Source organism: Oculina patagonica, chromosome 5 (genome assembly GCF_052425735.1).
Source record: "Oculina patagonica isolate OP01 chromosome 5, crgOcupat, whole genome shotgun sequence".
NCBI classification, from domain to species: Eukaryota; Metazoa; Cnidaria; class Anthozoa; order Scleractinia; family Oculinidae; genus Oculina; species Oculina patagonica.
Window position 1 is genome coordinate 22,780,274 of NC_135762.1, and position 25,132 is coordinate 22,805,405.

General features: G+C 38.9%; 1 protein-coding gene across 1 annotated transcript; it reads right to left on the reverse strand.

Annotated features, from left to right (window-relative positions):
• Window positions 1-56: 56 nt before the first annotated feature.
• On the reverse strand, window positions 57-25,099 carry LOC144653353 (RNA-binding protein 26-like). The gene is given in 19 exon segments (XM_078513331.1): window positions 57-627; window positions 2,580-2,744; window positions 3,297-3,383; window positions 4,446-4,661; window positions 5,434-5,538; window positions 7,571-7,675; window positions 7,802-7,864; window positions 8,405-8,479; window positions 11,390-11,527; window positions 12,937-13,029; window positions 14,840-14,989; window positions 16,710-17,026; window positions 17,830-18,003; window positions 18,571-18,628; window positions 18,631-18,983; window positions 21,031-21,565; window positions 22,363-22,577; window positions 23,572-23,690; window positions 24,768-25,099. Coding segments are annotated over 19 exon segments (3,129 nt in total). The 5' UTR covers window positions 24,827-25,099; the 3' UTR covers window positions 57-525.
• Window positions 25,100-25,132: the final 33 nt, after the last annotated feature.

Consider the following 25,132-nt stretch of genomic DNA (forward strand, 5'->3'; position numbering starts at 1 on the left):
GGCCACTTGTAACAAGTGGCCGTTCAATCTTGTTGATCATTGACTTTTGTGATATGTTTTGTTTTGTGTTTTTTACTATTTTCAAGTGTAAAAACATTTTTTTCTTGTCAATTTGAAGTCACATTTATTTGCATTCTTTTTTTATATCTTTTCAGTTCTTCTTTTCTCTTTCTTTTTTTTGTTGGGATGTCATCTTTTTTTCAGGAATCACTTTGATTCACTTTTTTTCTTTTTATGCATAAGACTTCATAACTGTACAACTATTCATTACAACATACAATAAAATGAAAACAACAATCATAATTGTTACAGAAAGTAAAAATCTAAAGACAGATCGGTTCTTTAACACAAGACAATGCATCCATTGTTACAGTATGTGGCAGGAAGCTTAGCTCACATAAATAATTATTCTGCAAAATACATGTAGCAGAGAGAACAAATTGCTTTACGATCTCAATCATAATTGTTTTACAATAACTAAAACATAATAGTCTTGACTTGATTCCTCTGAGGTTACGGCCATGACTATCTTTTCCAGGATCGCTCATCCTCCTCTTCCTCCTCTTCATCAAAGTCCTCTCCAAGAAGTAACGCCTCTTCTGTCTCTGGATCAAATTCATGTTTCCCCTGGAAAAAATAGTGTGTGTATTACTTCCAAGCCAAAACACAATGCTACATAAGCCCTTGCTATGTAATTTATTATGCCCTTCCACTTGGGTCCCTACATCTATGGTACTGTGAACCTAAGCCCATAATTTCTGTTAACAACATTTATATTATATACATTTCGCCGATAAAAGGTTTAAAATAAAACTTAAGGTAAAAGCTGTTAAAATTGATGCTAAACGTTTTCGATCTGTTCGATCATCATCAGAGTGAAAAAATCTGCATACGCTCATCGTTCTTATAGTTCAGATAACACCAGTTATGTAATACGTGTTTCCATTGGGAACAAGGTGAGGTCCAGTGATTGCACTTGTTTGTTTAGTTCAGGGTGGTAGCGTGCAATGTAGAATGCTTCTTTTATTCTTCTTTTTAACCATGAGTGGATGATTGTTTTAGCAAAAGAGAGGCAAATGCTCCCGACAATCTACTTTATAAATTAAACAGCTACCATCCAAACATCAAGTTTACCGTGGAAGAAAACCCTGGCCACTTCCTGGACACCTCTTTCAACCATCATGAGGGAAACTTCACCACCAGCGTCTACCAAAAACCGGGTAAACTACAAGTACATTGGAAATCGGCCATCCCAGAAAGGTGGAAGCGCAATACTATTCTAGGGGCCCTACATCGAGCAAAAAGAATAGCCACCAATTGGCAAGCAGAAGTCAAAGCCATCAAACATTCATTCATCAAAGCAGGATACCCCACGAAATTGGTGAATGAAGTCATCCGTGATTTTGAAAACCCAAAAAGCGACGAAACAAAAATTCCTGTCCACTGGTTCGATGAAAGACCTAAACTTGGAATTCGTATCGTAATTCTTAAAGAAGCTTAACATGTACACCAAATGGAGGTTTAACTTCTTCATAATGTGGCAAACACGCAAGATAGAATCAATCTTCAAGTTAAAAGACAAAATCACACACCCGTCACACGTCATCTACAAAGGCAAGTGTAATTGTGGAGTAACATACATTGGCGAAACAGCACGCAACCTCGAGGTTCGTGTTAACGAACATTCAGATGTCAATAAGCAGTCAGAGCCAGCCAAGCACATCAGAAAACACCCTTATCACAAGTTCACGTGGAATGTTTTAACCACAGCCCACTCATGGTTAAAAAGAAGAATAAAAGAAGCATTCTACATTGCACGCTACCACCCTGAACTAAACAAACAAGTGCAATCACTGGACCTCACCTTGTTCCCAATGGGAACAGGTATTACATAACTGGTGTTATCTGAACTATAAGAACGATGAGCGTATGCAGATTTTTTCACTCTGATGATGATCCAACAGATCGAAAACGTTTAGCATCAATTTTAACAGCTTTTACCTTAAGTTTTATTTTAAACATTTATATTGTTAAGGTCATGGTGCATTTTTTCTGCACTGTACTTTAGTAATGAAAATGCTTGCTTTTGTGCTTTTGTTTTTCTGTGACATTACAAGCTCATGCTTATGTATGTCGAAGACGCACTTTAATTATTTTAAATAAATCTATGAGCGTGTGCTATCAGTTAACAACATTTCTAGGCTGACGAAGAGACAGAAGTCTCGAAATGTCCTAGAAAGTTTGTATTTCAGAGCATTAACAATCTTTTTGTTTAATTTTTGTCATATCATACATGCACTACACAGGTTTTTTCCTGATTTGTGTTTTTGGCTAAAATTATTGGTGTTTTGCCTGCAGCATCCTATAAAGTGAGCCCCAAAATCTAAAATTTACACCCCTAAGCGATGTTAAATAATTGATAGGATGATAAGCTTCTGCTGGAATTTAATCAACCTCTTAATAGTAGAGGCAAAACCCCAGACAGACGGACATACATTTAAATAGTCAATCCATTTGTCCATCCCTCAGTCAGTTAGTCGATGGGTCCCTGGCCCCGAGAGACTGAAATTATTACTCACCAATTCATCTATATCCAGTCCAAACTCCTCCTCAACTTTCTTGAGTGCTGTCGGAGTGGTAGGAGTTGTAGGTGTCGTCACTGCTGCAGCAGCTGGAGGGGCTGGAGGCCTGTACCAGGAAATCTTCAGAGCCCTTCCTTTAAATGTTTTGCCCTTATTGTATGCCTGCATGGGGCAAAGTAACACAAAAAAATCAGTTCACACCGCCAGCTGCAATGCAACCATCTGATAAAATACACAGAGGGACTACTTGTGGTGCTTTCATTCAATTGGTACAATGGAATCGGATTATCCCCATATTTCCTTGAGCATGCAAGGGAAATGAAAATTAATTTGGGAAATCGAGAAGTCGAGAATTTGAGGGTCAAATTGCATGTTCAACTTAGTGAAGCAAATCCAAGGGAAATGTCTTTTGGTTTGAGTACTCAGCAGGTTCAGGAAATGAAGATTCCCCTGTAAACCACCTGGGTGGAAATTTCAAAACATCTTGTGCAATAATTGTAAATTTAAATTCCTTTTGCACAAAACAAACTGCAAACACATTCATTTACATCTGAGAAAGTAATTTTTTTAAATGCAGTATCTGGCCTGCAAAAGCTAGCACTTTGATCTACAAGAAAGGCAGAAAAAGAGCAAAGTCCAGTCCTGCTTCCTTGCATGAATCCTGGCAAAGCAGTTGTTTGCACTGCACAACAAAAGAAAAGTATTTATTCTTACAATTTCTGCTTCTTTTCTTGTCCTAAAAGTCAGGTTGAGGGTATTCTTGTCCTCAATGTATTCCTCAGTGTCAACAATTCCAAATTCCTAAAACATGAAAACAAGAGTAATGTCGAAACAAATTTACTTAAGTGAACCTTTATGCCCTCATCAAGTTACATTAAGTTTTTAATTCTTGCCCTTAATAATTTTTCCTTTATTGTAACGAGATGCAGCAGAAGAGAGACTGCAAAAATCTTCTATTGAACAAATAAAGGAGGTTGGCAAATACTGCTGTAGCCTTGATTGCTAGAATATGTAATACATGCAGGCACTAGGCGATGCTAAATAGGGATAGCCCCTTGTGGAACATGAGTTAAGTAGGTGATATAGAGGATGTTACATGGTTGCGCGGAGATATGAAATTGACCTTCGAGTGTTCAAATCGGTATCGATTTGAACACGAGAAGATAAATTTCATATCTCCAAGCAGCCATGTAATATTCTGTTTATTATATAAACCTACTAATGACGATCTTTTTGACGATTTTCCGAAGATTGCCGACCATTTTCCGACGATTTCCGAAGATTTGCAAAATGTTGTCCGAAGGCCGTACGAATGTTTCCGAACATTTTCCGAACTTTTTCGAAAATTTCCGAAGATATCCAAAGATCGCCGAGGAAGATCCGAAGATGTGTGAAAATGAGTGAAAATAACATTTTATTTTCACGTGTGAAGATAGATTTTTTCGCGCGAAAGATTTCCTGGTATTTCACTGTTGTTTATATAATAAAAGATTTTCTTACATACCTGAATGACCAATAGGTGACCTTATTTAGGCTAAAATGTATCCAGGGGTGGGAAGATGGGGTGAGGTGGGATAAGAAAGGGGAGAAGAGGGAAGAGGAGGAACAGTGAAGGAAGGGAAGAAAGGGGTAGAAGACTACAAAAGAAAATGGGTTGTGTTCAACTAAATCTCATTTGCAACTAAGTTTAATGCCAGTTAAAAAAAGATGATCAACCAAATCAATTAAATTTTTCTTTTTCCAAAACAGAAAAAACCCATGATCAACCAACCCAATCAATCTAAAATGGTGGATCTCATTCAAACATGGCATTAATGTTAAAACTTGTTCATTTGCAGGAAAGTTCTTTTAGTAATTACTCACTCTAAAATGTTCTGCTGTGTCTTCTTTCTGTTCTAGTGTGATCTCATTCACAGTGATCTGTCTTGGTCTGTGATCCAGGCTAGCACTTTCTCGTGTCCACACCCGAGTTGTTCTTGGAAGAGGTCTGGTTCTTACTGGTGTGCCTCTGCCTCGTCCTCTTAGAATACCTCTCCCCCGTCCTACTGTGGGAGGGTCTAATAACCCTAGAGATTTGGCCTGAAAAAAAAAAAATCACAAGTTCAACTTTGAGTTACCAGCATTTTTTTAAAGTGAACATTTCTGTCAGTGAATAGTATTATGGAGTAATTTCATGTGGTACTGACTGTTTTCAGAACTTTGATAATGGCATTGGGAACATTTTTCAATTATAAACTTTAGCACCCCTAATGGTGAAATGGTGCGCATGACATTTGCAGGGTTCTCAGAAGAAGGTGACAACAGGCAGATTTCCATAAGCCATGAAGACAATAATTAAGTAGCTTCCTGTTCTGGCTTGATAATAGTTTTTATAATTTGTAAGTCTGTGTCCAAGCCAAGTGGCCCATAAAGCCAGAGCTTATCCCGGTTTCTGTAGCATTTGGCAACTAGAAGTATTGCTACTCCCCCCTGGATGGGATGCTAGTCCAACCCAGGGTTACCCCCCATTTATACACCTGGGTGGGGAGAGGCACTGTAAGAGTAAAGTGTCTTGCCCAAGAACACAACGCAGCGCCCCAGCCAGGGCTAGAACCCAGACCGAACGTCTGGGAGTCAAGCGTGCTAGCCATTATGCCACTGCGCCTCCCTATTTATAATTTGTTTCCACCTGTTAAATGTCTTCAGCCATGTAATCAAAAATCTAATGAGAATCCTGTAGCCAGTTTGCCATTAATAAGAAAAGAAAATGAGACTTCAAGCTGTAAGCCTACACCAGGTGAGCATTCCAACCTCTCTTCTCTGATACATGTATTTTAAGAATTTGGTTATTAATAAAATAAAAAGCAGTCACCTCTTGTTTGAGTTCTTCAACCTTTTTCTTTAGTTCTGTAGTGTCTTCCCCGGTGTGTTGATGGGTAATCAGATCCAGTTCTTGGTCAAGTATTGCTTTCTGGGCCTAAACATAAATTTGTACAGTCAAGTCTTCAGCGTCAAAAGCATTCAACATACACAGACATGTGTTGCATTGTATTATATTGCATTGCATTGTGTTGTGTTTTTTTTGGTGTCCCTTGGTGTCTTGGAAAACTAAAATTATGAGGTTTCCTGATTTCCAGTCCGTACTGCGCAATCTCCGCCTGCAATGTTTGTGAGTCTCACAAACAGAAGAATGTTTACTAGCAAAAATAAAAATTCCGGGACAAAACTTACCTTTTTCTTCATTATTAAAGCCAGATATCCTTGCAAAACAATAATAACGAGTAAAAGAAGCTCGACGGTATTTCAAACGGACGTTTTAGCTCATTGTGAATTCTTGAACGAAACGATCCATAATGGCGAACTAAATAACTTCATGTACGCTATCACCGAAGTGTAACGTTTTAACGAATTCAAAACAAAAATGAAAACAAACCCTGAGTCTGCGCAGTATGGACTGGAAATCATCTTTAAAGTGCTACTATGATGAAATTCGCATCTTTCCTTTCGTAGCCGTTTTAAAATATTAACAAGTTCTCTTAATGAGAAGAAAAATGCTGTTTACTGTTTTCCGATATCTCTTTTCTTTCCAGAGATATTCAAGTTTTTAAAATATGCAAATTAGCAAAGCGATGACGTCATAGACTCAACCGAATTCTGATCAAATATGAAGAAAGTGATATCTCAGCCATTTTGTATCGGAACTCTCTGAAATTTTGCAGCAACACCCTGCATGTTGTGTTCCACCATGTGAACCCTGCAATGTGGTTACCATGGCAACACACTAGGTTCCAGATCCCCCCGATGCTAAGAGCTTTTCTTGCCAATTCTGGCATTCTTTATTGTTATTTGTCAAAAATGCTTTACATGCGTGATATGGCAAGTATATGAATAGATAAAACAGACGTCTTGCCGGGTTATCATTTTTCCAAACTGAAAAATTCTTAAATATCCAAAATAAATTAGTGGGGACTGGGAAAGAGTGAGTTGCCATGGTAACATAATTTAATTATAACTGCATGTGTGTCACTTGCAGAACTATTAGTTTGCCAAGTTACATTGGTCTCTGCAAAAAAATGACTGAGATAACTCAATTTTTGTACCTGACAGAAAATTGAGATGAGTAGATGACGTCATCAGATCCCTAATTTGCATATTTTACGATTTTTTTAAGCTTAAATATCTCCGGAACTAAAAAAGATATTTGAAAACGGAAAACGGCATTTTGAATCTTTTCTTAAATACTTTATGAAACGCTGAGAAAAGCAAGGGGTAAAAATTTGATCATAGTAGCACTATAAAGGTACATCAGAAAAAACAAAAGAGAATTGCCCTGAAAAACCGGGCGGTTCAAGAAATTGGGGGTAAAATTACAGAGAAGTACAGTCTAAGGGAAACAAAAATTGGTTTGAGAAATTGGGATTCTACTGCATATGTATAGTAAAATATTCTGACATTGCTCCTTTAGGGACGGACCATTATTTTCTTGGAGGGGGGGGGGATGGAAAATTTTCCTCTGCAAACTTTTTTTTTTTAGGTTATGCACCTCTGCAAACATTTTTTTTCGAAATTCTTACCATTTTTTGTTATACATATCGTGTTTGCAAACAATTTATTTTGTTTTTCCAGGCCCTGCAAACAATTTTTTTCAATATTTTTCATCCCCCCCTCCAAAAAAAATAATGGTCCGTCCCTTAAAATAATTATTAGGCTCTTATAACAGTCACTTTGCATCCATGGGGCTTACTGTGTTAAGGCATTGCCTCATTACTTCAAGCCAAAGATTTTCCATTTAATGTCCCATACAGTTGACATGCACCTACATGTTCCTGATCTTATGATCAGTATGATCAGAGCTACAGGGTAAGGTAACAGTTCTTGCAAGGCCTCACATGAATGGCTCGCTGCCCTTTGGGAGAACAAAATGATGCCCAAAACAGTAGCAACTTCAACAGTAAAGGACTAGTACAATGCTACACTACTGGATCACACAGTGGACTGTCTGTACTTACAATCTGCCTAGCTTGGGAGGGGCTTTCCTTGGATTTTGCTGCCATTGCTGCCAGCTCAACTTCTTTCTTCACTCCCTCAATGTTTGAGCTTAAAGATTTTATAGTCTGCAACAATAGGAAAATATTTTTTAATTTAAATCAGTCTTACAAAAAACGGTCATCACAAAAAATTCAATAAGAGTAAGAATACTGTGAACAGTAGAAACCAGAAAATTATAATGATTATCTCACCTTCACTATCAACTCTTTCTCTGCAGTACTTAAATTCTTCTTTTCAAGTTTAGAAATTAAAAGCTGGTGAAGTAAAGAAATAAAAAGTGTTACTGCATTATATCAAGACTTATAGCCCTTGTCTTCATTTGAATAACTTGTAATCATCAGAACTTTGCAGCTTTTCATGGGTGATTGAGGGTGGGGGGGGGGGGGGGGGGGGGGTCAAGACTAAATTGCCTTGGTCTCAATTTTTCAAGACCTTTCTTGGCCTTTGGTACAAAATCATGACAACTTGTGAGGTGCAAGGGGTGTAAAATTTAAGGGGTAAGGTAAGGTGTAAAGGGTAAGGGGTCGGGGTAAGGAGTAAGGGGTTAAGGGTAAGGGGTCAGAGGTAAGGGGTAGGAGGTCAGGGGTAGAGGCAGATGTAAGGAATAAAGGGTGAGGGGTCAGGTGTAAAAGGGTAAGGGTAAGGGATAAGGTTAAGTACAGACTGCTGCATTTCGCTTACAGTAGATACCAATCGGTAAGAGAAAGGCTACAGTATGGCCACAAAGCATTCTGCATATGTTACATGGCTATGATGGTACATTAATTATTTAATAATTGTTTTCAGCTTGTTACCTTTTGTTCTTGAATTTGTTTGTTAAGTAGTTCTTGTTTCTGTTTCTGAATCTCAAGCTTCTTTTTCATTGCTTCCTGTAATCCAAACACACCAAATATTGAGAAACACCTCTTCATGTAACATTATGAAAATCCACTGGATAAGAAAGTTCTCAAAACAGTTTGAGAAAGTGGAAGGAGATAGTGTGAGGTGTACCAGTGAGGGCTGAAATGAAGATAAAATGATGATGATGATGATGATGATGGCAACACTTGACAATGAGGAAGATTACAACAATGATGGCCACAAAGACAATGATGTGGATGATGACATAGATAATGTTGAGGACAATACATTAAGGTGGTACATATGGCTAAAATGCGTCTAAAAAGAGCCCATTTTAAGATATTTTATTAACTTTGTTTAAATCCCTAAATTCACTATTCTATAGTAATTTTTACCGTAGAATCCAAATTTGAATTCAAATTTTTCGATTTCCGGTCATAAAGGTGTGAAAATTGACACTTTAAAATGTCACTCAAAATAATAATTACTTTATTTTCTCCATTTCTTTTCTTTGAATAGCTTTCTTCTTTGTACTATCAAATACCTGTATAAAAACAATTCTTCTGTGACTTAGCCGACATCCAGTTGTTATTCCTACGGAAAATAATCGACCATCTCTAAACCAGTCACGTGTCATATCATAATCGGGCATAATATCGATCCGATGCTACGAAAAATGTCGGCTAAGTCAGGGAACTTAGCTCCATTTGTGTGTATTAACTCTGCCAAATTTCACAAGAATTCAATAAAACGCATGGAAAATATTTCTATTTTCGTCTCACACATGCTGAGAATCCGTCGAAATTTGCCTGTTTTTGTGGCTTCGTTCGCACAATTCTTGTCCGCCATGTTTGTTTTCGGTTGTCCATGCTGCATTGGCTTCTGGGTCACGTATTTCGTGGAAGAAACGAAGAAAATGACGTATTTCGAGCGTGCTACGTGTCCTGGAGAGAAACAAAAGGAGAGTCCCTAGCAACTGCCATAAACAATGGCACTGCGATCCTTTTGTCAGCGGTAACAATGCGCACTTGCCATTACGCATAAGCATCGCGCGTGTTCGAGTAAACATATCGAGTGCACACGGAAGGGTATTTAGATGCTTCGCCGTGGCGATTCAAGTTCTGCTGTTTTTCAGCCTATAATCTTGTAATTTTTTCGGTGGAAATAGTCTGTGAAGGATAAGCGAAATATCCTGCGACAACAGTGGCGTTCTCTTGTGTTTACAGCACACACAAAAGGAGTTGGACGCGCGTATAATTTTCGTACGATCGATCGCAACAAGATGAGAAGTATTCTGGTTGGTTCGAATGCTTCATTAGCTGGAAGGAATTCAAAGATGTTTCCGAACCGTTTTTTCGTGTAGTACGTGAAGTTTATTATTTGCTGTTGTGGCCTAATCAACATTCGATTTTAGCTTAAAAGCCCACGTCGAGAAAACATCCCACGAAGACATTCAGTTGTGGATTGGCCGGGGATATATTCATAATGAACCAAGATCGATCTGGCGGTTAATACGTATGAAGATACTCTTATAAAGGTGGAATTATTTTCGCCGAAATGGCCATGTAAGTAGTTGCAAGATAAACTGGTCTATTAAACTTACATTTCTCAATTGACTTGTCAGCTTTTATTTGCTGGTCGCGGTACGCTTTTCGTTGTGTGATTGTGTCCATGTCCCGGCACGGGTTGTTTATACATTTAGCTTCACCATTTGAGATATTAAAGTATTATGAGAGAATATATTGGTATTCGCTGTTGTTATAGCTGGTTGTTTTAGATTTAACTGAGCTTTCAATGCCTGTTGCTTTGCTGTAGCTTCGATGGCATCCTGCAGTTCGCGAGACCGGAAGCGAGTAAACACGCAAAATTTCAAAATGGCGGCTCAAAATGGCGGACCTGACAACGAATTTTAATCTTCGCTTTCTCCAAAAAAAAGCGGACAGCGAGCCTCTACTCCGAAAATAACAACATAACTACACAAAAGGTACAATATAAGCCAAACTGCGAGAAAATTTTTTTTTTTGCGCTTCAGCCATATGTACCACCTTAAGAGGATGTTGGCCTGGTGGTCAATTCACCTGTTCAATTCTCTATTCTCATGGCCTTTAGGTCTAACCATAATGAAATTACAGGTACAAGTAGGTAGATCTATCTACTACCTAGCAGGTAAAAACTCCCTTCTCCCCCCCCCCCCCACCCCCTCCAGCTGGTTGCGTATGTTATTTCCATTGCTTCTGATAATGAGTCAAGTTGTATTTTTGGAGGTCACTTTCAGAGCCAGTAATTTCAGGATTTGCTAACAGCCTTAAAATTTAGTCAGGGCAGGTGCAGTGAGTGCTGGACTCTGGATATGATTGGTCCAGGTTCGTGCCCTGGCTGGGGTCATTGTGTTCTTGGACAAAACACTAACTCTCAATCATAGTGTATAGATGGGTACCCAACCCTCCAAGTTAAGACCATTTTAGTCGCCATGGCGACTAAAATTTTGGTGCTGGCGACTAAATTTGAACCAAGGTTGCCAGCCTGGCGACTAAAATTGAGAGGAAGGATTGAAAGCATCAGCTTAATTTGGTGACTAAAATTTTTCACTGGCGACCAAAACTTGAGTAGTTGGTGGCCAGATGGCCACTAAGGAAAAAATAAACTTGGAGGGTTGGTACCAGAGAAATAATGCTGGGGGGGGGGGTAACCCTACAATGGACTAGCATCCCATCCAGGAGGGAGTAGAAATACTCCTAGTGGCTTAATGCTACAGAAACTGGGATAAGCCCCAGTGGTATGGGCCACAGCTATAGGCTCAGACGCAGACTTTACCTTAAAATTTTATCACCACTTTCGGAGGGGGGCTACTCTTTGGGGGGGGTCACTACTTCCAGAACTTTATGGTAAGAGCTGTTTTCCAAGCGGCTTTCTGTAAAATGTACATGTAAGGCACTAACCTGCTTGTTAAGTTCTTGTTGTCTCTTGGCCATTGCTGGGCTGGCTGGTATGTGAACAGGTGAAGGTTTTGCAGTCTTTGAGAAAGTTGTTTTACCACTTTGGAACATGGTTGGTTTGGCTTTGGGTTCAGCAATAGGCTACCAAACAGAACATTATAAAAAATGCATTTATTAAAATAACCCAGTTAAGGCCGTTTTTTTTTTGTGGTTTTCAGTGATATGCATACTCTGAAATTCAATCCTCAACCAACAGTTTACGCCTTTTGCTGCCATCAATTATCTTAGCGGACCTCTCGGGAAACAACAGTTCACTTCAACAGGGTCAATAAGTCATGTCTGTCAGTTGTGATTGGTAGATTTCGATCCATATTGTTTGTTCCTGTTTTTCATGGCTCGTTGGCTGTTGCCACTGTTCTTATTGACAGCAGTGAAAAATGGATTCGCAAGTTGGATTTTGCATTTCAGAGTTCGCATATCACTGAAACTGCAATAAGCTTTAAAAAAGCTGGCCACATGAAAACAGAAGTTGTAGATGGTCATACCTTATTATAGGAAATTAACGCTTCATGAAATTAACGCGAATAAAAAATTCGCTAATTTAAGTCGCGTTAATTTTTGTTAACGTTAATTTCCGTGCCGTTAATTAAGTGGAGCATATTTCGCGACCATTCCTTATTTTGCCCGTTGAACAGTCCAGGCGTCAACTAGGGAAAAGCATTATTCTCAGGGTGGACGCTCGAAGTGGTCAGATCCTCGCACCACGTTTGGTTATAGTATCACAACTGCCCGGATCGCCTAGTGTGAAAATATTAATAAACTTGTTCCTTGTCTCACAAGTGTTTTCTTTGTGTACGTCGCGTTCCAAATTCTACCCCCCTTCGCATTAATTTCCTTTATCGGGAAGTAATTTTCCTCCATCGCGTTAATTTAAGTGCGTTAATTTCAAATACCTTAATTTACACAAGCATTAATTTCCTATAATAAGGAATTCCAAATAATTGACCTTTCCTGGGTAAGTTGTCCTTGGGACATTATCACCTTCATCATTTTTACAGTTGCTGGTTATGAGGTAGTACTGTCCACAGTGGAAGTCACTAGAGACCAGCAAGCGTCTTGCACCGTAGCAAGTTAATTCTGCACTTAAGGGTACTGTTGATTCACTAGGAGGGTGCTAAAATGGAGAAGGAAGGAAGGGGGGTATAAATCCCATTTCCCAGCCCACATTTTGCCCAAATCCCATTTCTCAGTCTATTGTTTTTCTGAATTTTCCAAATCCCAGTCCCAGTTCCATTGTTTTTTGATTGTGATTCTTAGTCCCAGTGACTCAAATCCCATTTTCCCAGTGAAAGGCTGTTCAAATCACAGTTCCCATTTTACCCCTTCAGACCCCTCACTACTTAGTTTATAACTGCTAACATGGTTGAAGGTTGCAGAGAGAACCCAGCCCTGGATGATCAAATATGTCTGCTAGACCAAGAGGTTTAATTTTGCTTAAATTTACACAAAATATAACTTTCATTGGTAGTTTACATTTCAGTCAGTCATACCTTGTTAGTATTCTCTGCAAGTACTGTTGGTTCACTAGGAGGGACTGATCCTGAGTTATTACTAGCCGTGGCTCCTTGATTTGAATTCCCATCCTGAAATACACAATTCACATGATAAAATAATAATAATAATAATAATAATAATAATAATAATAATAATAATAATAATAATAATAATAATAATAATAATAAGTTATCATTGGAGCACTTGGAGCTATCAAAAAGGGACAGAGAGTTATATTGGAAGAATCCCCGGCAAATAAGCATCAGTGAACACAGAAGATAACCTGCTGGGTACAGCGAATTTTGAGGAGGGTGTTGTCAAGCAAAACTGGCACCCTTTAGTGCCCCAGGACCATGGTTTGGTCTCGGCGCAAGGACTAACAAACATACGTAAGGAACATAATAATAATAATAATAATAATAATAATAATAATAATAATAAACTTAATGACCACCCCCAAGGGGTTTCAGGGCCATGAAACAATGTCCCGCGCCGCACCGCCGAACATGACAGCAAACACGCACACATGAGGGACCGACCACACCAGCCACACACTGAGAACAGGCGAAACCACAGAAGGACAAGAACCGCAAATGCAACGACACAGACAGGACATGTCGAAGGGAGAACCAACCCGCCGACAAAACTGAGTGGAAGGGGGCCGCGCGCAACCAACGGATGACCAACAGCCCGCCCGGGGGGAGGGCACGCTAGAGAAGCGACGGTAAATGAACATAACATGATCAATCCTTTATGCTAGCTTCTCAAACTCATTAATAATTCATGAAGTTAAGACAGAGAAATCATAACCATGAAGGAGGTTTGGATACCTGGTCTTTATTGGCATAGATATTTACGATTTCAATTTTCGCCATTTACTCCACAGTTTTGTTTCGATTGAGAATATACGACAAACACTCCAGAAAGTGTTTCATCAGCTATCCAAACACCTTGAATTTCATTAAAAATACTCTGCTGCACATGGTATTTTCGACTCTGTTTCTTTTTCTCAGTGTTTTGATATCCCGATGAAACACCATCACTTGTGTTTGATATAAAATTATTACTTCAAAAATCAGACACCTTTTCTTCAGATTTTTCATTTCTTATTAAAGCAACTACAATGTACTGAGTGGTGTCAGTGGTGTTTGTCATCTGTGCTGAAGAATTGGGAGCCACAGTTTTGTAGTGCATAGGGGAGCTGGCTGCAGTTTATGGAACAGACCACAGCCCAACAATGGTATACCACAAGGGTGGTGGTGAGAGGATACCGATCTGGGAGTAGTGTATTAGTGATGAGTAGAAAATGAGAAAGCAAATAACTGGAATATCATAATCATCATCAACATCATCATCATCATCATCATCACCATCATGATTCATGTGTAGCACTTAAGATGGTTTCCGCACAATTTTCGAGCAATACAGGCAAAAATAAAGTTACCAAAAAGACCTCTTAGCATGGCAACAGTTTTAGTACAGCTAACAAAAACCTGCCAAAAATTTAGCAATCAAGCTGACCCCGCGAGAGAAAAATGGATTTGAAGTTGTAATTATTTCAGTTAAAACGGACATTTTGCGCCAGTTCAAAACAAAATGGCGCGCGTTTTATACATTTTTTCGAGGTTTGACTTTAATTTTTCTCGAGAATACTTTAAAATTTAATTTTGGGGTCACTAAGACAAATGAACTTCGATGAGATCTTTTAAATAGTATACAAAATGTTGCCGTGCAATCAGTAGATTTTTGGTACTTAATTTTCGCACTCATTGCTTGAACTTTCAGCGGTATCCGTCTTAACAGGGTTTGAAGTTAACTTCTTCACAGATTATACTGGGAGGTAAGGCCTCCTGACACAAGTGCCACTCCCTTAAATTAAAAAAAAAAGCTACGACATACATTATTGTTTTGATGTCTGTCAGGATTGTGCCAAAACACTCTGATGAACCGGTTAGCAAGGACAGCGTCAGGACAGGAGTATGCTGCCTTAGCTTCTGAGTGATGTGAAAACTGAACAAGGGCTGCTTCAGGGTCTCCAAATGCACACACCTACCAAAACATGGAATAATACCATAAGCAAGTAATGATATATTGTGTTTCACTGGTTGTCTATAATTTTGAACTCTCTTTGTAAGGGGGTTGTGTTTTTTGTTGTTAGAACTTGTCCTTCCCTCCTTCAGTGACTTGTTTTGCGCATGGAAATTTGTGAAATAGCCAATCGCAGCCCGGGATGTGATCATGCTACAATGGAAGATCTTTTTTATTTGATTTCCAAAAATTTGTCTCTTTGCGCTTTTGTATTTCCCCTGATTGTGTGAATTCTGCATGTTTTTCTTTTTCTATCTAGGAATTCGCTTTACGAGTTTGAATCTTTTTAGCCTGACATTTTGATATGCAAGCCAGTGTTTTTCCTGTGTTCAAAGTCAAATCTTTTTCCTGAAGGAATAAATTGTTGTGTTATAAAGAGTTTGAGTCTACTGTACAATTTCACGAGTGTTTTCTAACATTGTGAATTTGTCGAATCATAAAGTCAAACCCAATTTCTCAAACCTTCAAGGGAAACAAAAGATCAATTTGGTATGAGAAATCAGGAGTTTGAGTGACTGTAGATCAAGAAAACTAGAGCTTGATAAAACAGGGGTCAAATTGCAGAGTTCAAATTAAAGAAGCAAATCCTAGGAAGACAAATTTTGGTTTGAGAAATTGGGATTCCACTGAATACAGTGAAACCCCGATATAACGATCCTTGATATAACATATAACCGATGAATATTCTATGTCCCGGCAAAAGTTACAGTAAAATGTATGGGACGGAACTCCGATATAACGATCTTCGATATACCGTAACGATATTCCCGATATAACGATGAGAATTTTGCAGACCGAACGTAAAATCCTCCCGATATAATTTCATTTGTAAAACATCGAATTTAATGCAATAACATTACGGTAATCGAGTCATCTCTTACGTTTCTAAAAAAGAGCTTTGTACGATGAAATACGAAAATGATACTGTGTTCTCGGCCTTCTTATCAAAATTATTCTCTTTATCCTCCTCTAATATGCAGTAAAAAGTACTTGTTAGGTTTACCCCGATATAACGATATTTTCGGTAGTTTAACGGCCATATCGTTATATCGGGGGCTTCGATATAACGATTCTTTGATATAACGATATTATTTTACTGCTCCCTTAGCATATTGTTATATCGGGGTTCCACTGTACAAGGTTGAGCTTCTTCAAGCACTTAGTCCAGCTGGTGAAGCTACATGTAAGTCAACTAACTCATTCAAACTGAGGGTAAGTAGTCTACCTAATTCCTTAGTACATTATTATGAAAATGCTTTTTTGTTTTATGTCACAAGAGTTAATATGTCTTTGTAAGTTGTCAAATATACATAAATGAAAAGGGACTCATTCTGCTTTTTAAAGGAGCTTCTTCACAGGCAACACCTCTCGAAAAAATTGGTAAGTTTTTTCAAGTTTTCAATTGTAACCCGTTTTGATGTTCATCAATGGAAACCAAACTTGTTTATTTAATGAGTGTTTTTACTACTCCTTTGTTGTTTTTCTATGTTAGAGAATATAATTATTTTTTGAGGTTTCCTCAACGAAAGTAATCAGAAAAATGATTAATGTATCATGACATTGCTCCTTTAAATCCTGAAGTTTGAGAACAAAGTCACAAGAATTTGTTGGTCCAAATAATTTTTTTGTTACAACTGACTAATGACAAGGATGTGATTCTCTATGCTTTAGTAGAGTGTACCTGAATGTTTGTGATGGTACCAAATCGTTGAAAATGCTCATTTAACTTTGCAATGCTGTTCATGTCCCGAGGAATCTTTTTCAACTCCAGTGTATCACTGAGTTTCCTTGGAAAGCTAAGTCGGCTCTTGACTGGAGCAGTTGGATTTGTAGAGACAGGGGTCTGCGTCACGCCCTGCTGGGGCATAGCTGGGGGTTGTTGTGGGGGTGGCGGCTGTTCTTGAGGTGGAGCAGGGCTGTTTTTCTGTGGTTCTGAGTGGATGACTATTCTGTCTGGCATGGGTGGCATTCTGGGTCCTGGGGCAGCCATACCTGGAACTGAGAATTAAAAAAATAGAAATACAGTCGAACCCCATGTGTGACCAACCCACAAACCCTCAAGGATCTTGAAGGATCTTTGCCAGGACCTTTGCAAGGATCTTTGCAAGATCCTTATCATCTTAAAAATTATTTGCTTTTACATTGTAGAATGTTCAACATGTCTTGGGAGATCCTACAGAACCTCGAGAATCTTGCAAGGTTTTTCAGAATGGTTAGCTTTGAAACTAAGACAAAAAGCAGCAAAGCCACCTGAAGCCCCAGGGGGGGGGGGTATTCTGACTTAAATGACGGGGAGATCGAATGGAGGTAAAACTCAGGACCCAAAAAATCCCTAAGTCTTCCAAAATTACCCAAAAAATCCGAACCAAATAACACCCAAAAAATCCCTTCAATTACCCCTATTGAGAGGTGAAACACAAAGAGCGTTTTGTTTATTCGTCACCAATACGCCAGGCCGCGCCACGGCACGAGTTCGTTTTATCCCAAAAAATCCCCCTCAAGAACCCAAAATACTTGCCTTTCCAACCCAAAAAACCCGGAACGAAAATCAGACCCAAAAAATCCTCGATCATCCCCGTCATTAACAAGCCGGAGTACCCCCCTGGGCTTGAAGCAAACCACAGGGCAAATTGATACCACACAGACTGAAAGGCAAATGTGCAAAGCGATAACCTGCTGGCCAACCGAACATCTCCCAGTTAACTATGATTTTAGATAATCCCATCTATCAAATGTTAAGCAAACAGTAATGAAAAACAATTAATATTTTCAAACAGTCAACTTCTTCGCACTTTCATTACCTTGTACAGTGAGCTGAGCTGGATTGGGTGTGAGTGCCAAAAGCTCTCTTGACCGCATACCCATTGCAGGATGAAACATTCCACGAGGGGGGGTAGGGTGGGGTGGACGGCCATTGCCAAGCCTCATCCACACAGGCGTTCTGTCAAACTGCGGCTGTTCTGGATTATAGGAATCTGGTAATGAGGCCATGATAAAGTCAACAATGAGTTTAATATGATAAATGAGAAAATTGTCATGCACTCCTTGGTTGAAAGTTATGGTTGACAAGAGTACAGACGACCATGCAAATGATGTAACCTGTAATGAGAAAATGTCCTGTCTTTTTCCAAAAAGCAGTATCCAGTGAGTTGTTAATAGTCAGCTGGAATATTTGGAAATAAATTTCCCACTCATTGGTGGGAAAAATGCAATTTTATGAGCTGTCCCAAGCGATTTTCCAGTTTTCCATTTAATTTGCTACTAAATTTTCTGTGATTGTATAAAACAAATCTACCAAATTTTTCCATTGTCTACACCCTTAGACAGTGTTTTAGACCACAGAAACGGTGCCATAAAATGTCCAAAACTTATGGCTCATGGTTCCAGTTGAGATTTGAACATTAATTTTATGATGTCATTTCTATGGTCTATAAGACTGCAAACCACGGAAAAATTTGGTTGATTGATTAAAGCTTCAATGAGTGTCTAATACAAAAAATTGTTAGTAACCACTCAATTAACCAAGTGAACTGACAACCCACCTTCAAATGGATTACCAAAGGGAGGACGGGGTGCCTGCCCTCTTAACATGGGCGGCTGATCATCATATGGACAGTGGGTAACGGCATAACAGGTGCTTGGCTGTGCTGAGGAACCATTCTAGATGGGGCTGGGGGTCTTGGACCACTCACAGGTACAGTAGGATCAGGACCTTTTTGGCTCGATTCAGATTTTGGAGCATCATTAGTCCCAGTGGTGCCAGGGGGCGGGGGCTGGGAGGTTGACACTGGAAAATTTCCTGGTATTGGGCCAGCTGTTCCTGGTAATGTTGTCCCTGGGATGGGCTGGCCATCTGGAAAGCCTAACATTCCTGGAGGAAGGACATCTTGGACAACAACTGGGTCATTTCCATGGTCAAATGGGCAGAGCTCACCACGCATACAAAATCCTTTTTCTATTATGGGGAAATAAAAATACATGTACATGTAGATTTTATTAAGCTTCATGCTGAAAATTTTTAAAAAGCAAAACAATGCATTACAGGGCAATACAGCAAAATGATGTAATTATTTATATCAGCAATACATTTAGCATTAGTGACGACATTTTCATGTGGCTAAATTTATTTAGGCTAAATTAGACTCAAACCAATGCTTAAATCAAAGTCTCTTCGAGATACCGACTTTTTGATGAAGTATGAGTCGAAGGTTTATCCTTTCACTTTTAAAATTGATATATAACTTTGTAAATGTGACAAGTCACGTTTTTCCACGAGATGCAAGTGATCACCCACAGCGGAAAGTAATCCCTTGAGAAATTAAAACAGTCCCTTGAGAAATTAAAAAAGTCCCTTGAGAGTTTACAAGAATGTTCAATTTGCCCACTAACTGCTATTCTCCTACTTTCGCTTGTAAACAAGCAGAAACGTCGAAAAAATGGAGTTTAGACTACCGGTAAGTTAGACTGAAACCAATGCTGGTCAGTGGTGCATTGCAGCAGTCATGCAGATTGGGTCAGTGGGGACATCATGCTTGCTGTTCCAGACGTGTGCAGATGTGACATTATTTGTGTAGCCTTCTGCTTGAGTTAAACCCAGCTTTTTTGCTCCTACTCCTCCCACCCTTTTATGGGGTTTTGGTAAGTATTTGGTTGGTAAGTATTGGTTGTTGCCACTCAGGGTTGGCATGGAAACCTTCACATTCGCAAGAAGCATGCGGCCCCCCCAGCGATCAGGCGTTTTTTCCCCTTGCAAAGATGAGAGAGGGGAAAAGAACGCCTGATACATTTATTTAACCGGCCGCCAACCGCCCCCAAATTTAAATAAACTAAGGTGTCGTCCAACTGTCAAACCACTTTTTGTAGTTGGCAGCAAATTCGGGACTCGGATTTCCACGAGACGTGAAAAACGTCTGCAGAATAATTATACATGTACAGCCTGTATTAAAACTTCGCCGTGCTAAAATAAAAATGCTTTCAGTAGCAGGGAGAAATGGCGCTCGCGAATATTTAAAATTATCCTGGATTCGCGCGGATTCGCCGTTTGGGGGGGGGGGGGGGGGGGGGGGGTAAAAAAAAGTGAAAATATGGGGAAGATTTTTTTTTTTTATTTAATATTAAAAAAAAAAAAGGTAAATGGGGGGGCGGACCGGTATATTTATCAGCGATAGATGCCGTCCCTTACAACTCACAAAAAAGGAATTAACAGATGAGCTGTTTCACGGCGCGGATAGCATCGTGTAGCTTTGTAAACATTCCAACACCTCTGGAATATTGTTTGGTGAATTTGTTTTCCCGAAACTCATTCAATGAACTGCCACGAAAACACTGTCACGAAAACAAATAAAGTATTGTCAAACACTCTATCTGTTCTGCATTCAGAGAATTACACTTGAAATTTGTCAGGGCTTCAGCTAACATAGAAGAAAAATCGTCCTCGCAATTAACACGCCTCGTCTAAGCCATTAGCACCAGCTTTTGACCGGAAGTCTTGTTGAAATACTACAGCCAATCAGTCCACACCGCTTCATTTAGTATTGTTTCTCGACCAATCAAAAGAAAAACCAGAATCCGGTTTTTTTACATACGATTCGACAAGTAAATGTATCATGCCCTCCTTCCCCGGAGTGGTAAGTAGGGAGGGAGGGCATGATCTCAGGTTAGGCTCCACCATACCTAAGGCACCATTCCCTAAGCTCATCTATTGGTGATGAGTTTAATTGCACATTGTCTCTCATTTGTGTGATTTAAAGAGGGCAAAGCCATTCTTTTCTTTTTGCTTTTTTTTGCTGACTCACACAACATTGTTAAAGCTACATGTATGCAGAATGAAAAATAAAAAATAACACAATTAGACAAAAACTGCTTTGACTATTGAACCAGTGAAACCAAGCAAAACTTTCTTATTCATTTACCTGTTTTCTGAGTAAAAACATCAAGAATGAAATTTTGCAAATTAAAATTTAAGTGCATAAAAATTAATCAAAGCATTAATCACTACGTACCATCATAGTCTCGGCAACGTGACTTAATTCTGACTCCACTCCTTTCTCTTTCATCTCGTCCACCATGACGTGGCCGCTCATCTCGATATCTATCACGATAACTCCTTCCTCTCCCCATCCTACCACCTCTACGATCCCAGGAGGGACTTCCACGCCTTCCCCTTGAATCATCATGAGAGTTCATTCCACCGGACCGCCCCTCCTGCCCGTCCATGTACTTGTTACCTCTTTCTCGGTGCATAGCGCTAGGGATGGGGTAGGTGACATTATCAAATGGCGCAGCATCAGGCTTATTTCTAGCAGCCGGATGATCATCTCTAGGTTCTGAATCGCCTCTTCTCATTGCACCTGATTCATCTTTTGGAAACTTTGCGAAGTCACCTCTGCCACGGCCATCATCATCAGCTCTTCGTTTGCGGGATCTGTCCCCACTGCTCGACACCACAGAGCTGGCTCCACTGGTGCTTCTGTCACTGGAGTCTGTTGTTCTTCTTGTTCTTTTAAAATCTCTGTCATCGTCATCTAACACTGAAGACTACAAAAATAGACATATTCTGCATCAATAATTTAAACAGAAACAACATTAACTTTATACTTTTCATGCAATGCTTGCACAATTTAATGTTTTTGGCAGGTGCAATGAACAATTTATCATAAAGTTAACTCACTTGTCTAACGACTTGTTTGTTTGTTAATGACAGGGCTGTCATTAAGTTTTCAAGCAGCCGTCACATTAAAGTTATCAACCGTAGAATTTTGCTCTGTGTGCAAGTGTAACATAATACCAATCAACATTTTCACCCGTAACATTGAGTCAACTTAGCCGTAACAGGTGTTATGGGTTACGGCCCTTAATGACAGCCCTGAATTATATGTCATGAAGTAACTCCTGAAACTGTATGTAGTTTAACCAAAATTCTAACTGTCTTCTGGATATTTTTTGGACTGAACAGTGTAGTAAGTACAGTAATATGCTAAGTCACCATAAGTGTGAATTAGAGAAATACCGAAAGCCTTTACAGTGAATGCCAAGATTGAAATTAAGTCGTGAACCTTTTAGTCGAAAAGTCTAATTAGATTAAATCTGCTTGGAAGACACAAATTAAATAAAAATGATCACACTTTTGTTTAATTTACACTGTATCTTTTTAAGCTTTCAGTGTTAACTCTGAAAATTTTGTTGTTCATGAGGATAATAAAATGTCCCTTTAGAACAACTTGATTATTTTTACTCTCATCTGTCAGCTAGATATTGTATCGATATTTTTAGCCATAGGAGAAATTTTCAGGGACAAAAGTCAAAAGCTAGATCAACAATTGAAAAAAGTTTACCTCTGCCTGCACTCGTGGAGTTAAAACATCCTCTGATACAGACAATTTCCTTGGTTTTTCTGCTGGTGGTGTAGTAGTAATAGGGGCTGGCTGTGGAGGAATGACTTTGGGTGTAGTGGGGACAGGGATTCCTGGTGTCGGCTCAGCAAGTGTTTGAGGCATGTACGAAGAGTTGGTCAGTGCTTCAAATAGCACGTTGACAAAGTTGGCAGTTTCTGGTAGTACAAAAAACAACAATAAAAAACAGTTAAACTGGAAAGTAGTGCTTCGTGTGAAAGATTGAACTTTTATCAAATTCCAATAATAAACTCTCCTTCCCAGGAATGTAGCTAGGAAAACACTAAGCTGACTCGTCAACAAGCCCAGCTTGCTTTTTTTAATTTTCTGGCCTTGGCAACTCTAAATGTTTACCTAAGTCTTTGTTTTCAAGTGAAATTTCAGCTGGATTTAAGTTCTATTTTAGCTGGTTTAATTAGCCGGCAGCCGGCCCTTAGTGACATCCCTGCCTTCCTGATTGATTCTATACACGCTTATCTGTTACTTAATTGGAGAATGATCATATGGGTGTCCAATAACAGAAATCCAATTCTACTTGAACAACTTCAAAAAATTTGATACCTGTTAAATTAATTGGACACCTATGTTAATCACAGGTTATTTATGTGCATTTAAATGGATTCTTCCTTGCTGTCTCTGTACTGTTTTGAAAAAGTGTGCTGCGCGATTGGCCAATTTTGAGATAACTGAGATTGTATTGTATGAGACAAGGTCCAGCTACCATAGTAATTGGTGGGTTTTTTTTTTTTCCGACTAATTTATTAATTGGGTTTCTTTCAGACTTTTTGTCTCTAAGAGAAAATTCTACTTAACAATTAGACTACGAGCTCGAGTTTTCTATGAGCAAATAGTCAACGAGGCGCAGCCGAGTTGACTATCGCTCATAGAAAACGAGGGCAAGTAGTCTAATTGTTTTAGTAGAAACTCTAAAGGATTGCAGTCCAAAACCTACAATATTGTGCAGTTTGAAGACAAAAATCAAGAAAATTTACCGCTTAAAGAGATATGTGCGCGCGCAACTGTTTTCTATCGGCGAATAGAAAACAGTGGGAGAACCAATCAGATTCGTGGATTTCCAATAGAACACAGCTGAGTTTCTACTAATAGACATTATACACCTGTATCTATTATTTTAAATACTGTGATATTTACCAGAAGAGAGAAACACTTCTAACTGGTCCACACAAATATCCTTGAGTTCTTCCACAGGCTTGTCCTTTTTCACAAGTGCAACAACATACTTGGCCAGTGCTGCAGGATCAGCATCGCAACTAAAACATTTATGAAAAAATAATGACTTCATTTGGTCACAAAAAACTGAGTTTTTGTCATGTTGTTCTAGAAAAAAAAACCCATACCCCTCCCATGGAAGGTTTTTTAGGTTTGAGCCCTCACCTCTCAGGAAATTCCATTTCACCTTAATAGAGGGTAACAAGGGGGGGGGGGAGAAGGGGGGTCGTAATCTTGTTTTATGAACATATTTTAACCAAATTCATGTGTGATGTATACTTGAAACAGCAGAATTCACAAAACACATATCTGAACTACATGTAGCCAAGCTACTTATTTTATGCATCACGGTCTAATTTGTACCCTATTTTCACGCATCACGGCCTAATTTTTGTGCCCTTTTCATGTATCACGCATAAACCTTTTGCTACCCTCTTCATACTTTCCTTTAAGAACTCTGTCTTTTGAAACCCCCAATATGATCCATTATTTGAGAGCTTGACAGATAATATGCATTCATTGCTGGCATGTTTTGTCACATCTCCGAGGGTATGTAACTCATAAACTGTTTGCATGTATTATCTGCCAAACCATTAAATAAAGTGCATATATTAATGGCTCAAAGACAACCTTATGCCTCAGTGCAAGTTAACTACCACCTGAAGGAAATTAGCAATTAAAAATAAATACAACAAAGATAAAATTGAAAAGGAGAGAAAAAAATGCAAACAAACCAACCTTATACAGAATAAGTTGGCATTAATTCTGTCAACAAAATATGTCTACAGCCAGTACAGTTAAGATATTTTATATTACAGTAATCACATGTCAATTTGTAGCCGTCAGCAATTCCTAATTTTGATAATCAGCTTACTCAAAGCAATTAACAGTTTTTCTCTCGTTTAAGAGTTCTCTAAATCTTATAACGTAACGAAAGAATACATCAAATAACGTTAATACTTCCTTTGTAATAAATACTTATCTTACAAATGCTCTGTACGTTATTCTTCATTTGAACGAGTGTTTTTGAATAATTGTTCTATAGACTCGGACAGACGGTAGATTCGAATAACAATTTTTACGTTTTCCCTACGTGTATATTTTTTCAATATACTTACACTGACTCCAAACGAGTTGTCAGCCACGACTTCAAGGCTTCCACGCTTTTAATTTGCATCTTGGCTTCCAGAAATTCTTCGAGAATACTTTGTTCCAAACAGCGCACCTCACCAAAGATTCTCAATTCCAATTTCCACAACCGGTAACCTTCGAAACTTATGACAATATCTTGAAAAGCATCCCACAGTTTGTAAGCTTCATGATATCTTAGATCTTTTTAAACATCTAGTTCCTCGTTACACCGATGTTAAAATATCTTTTTAAAACGCAACGTTCTAGAATAGCGACAAACTTTGTAAGAGTGACTTCGCACTGACGGTCGCCATTTTTCTTCCACGAGGATTTGAAAGCGCGTGGGAAGACT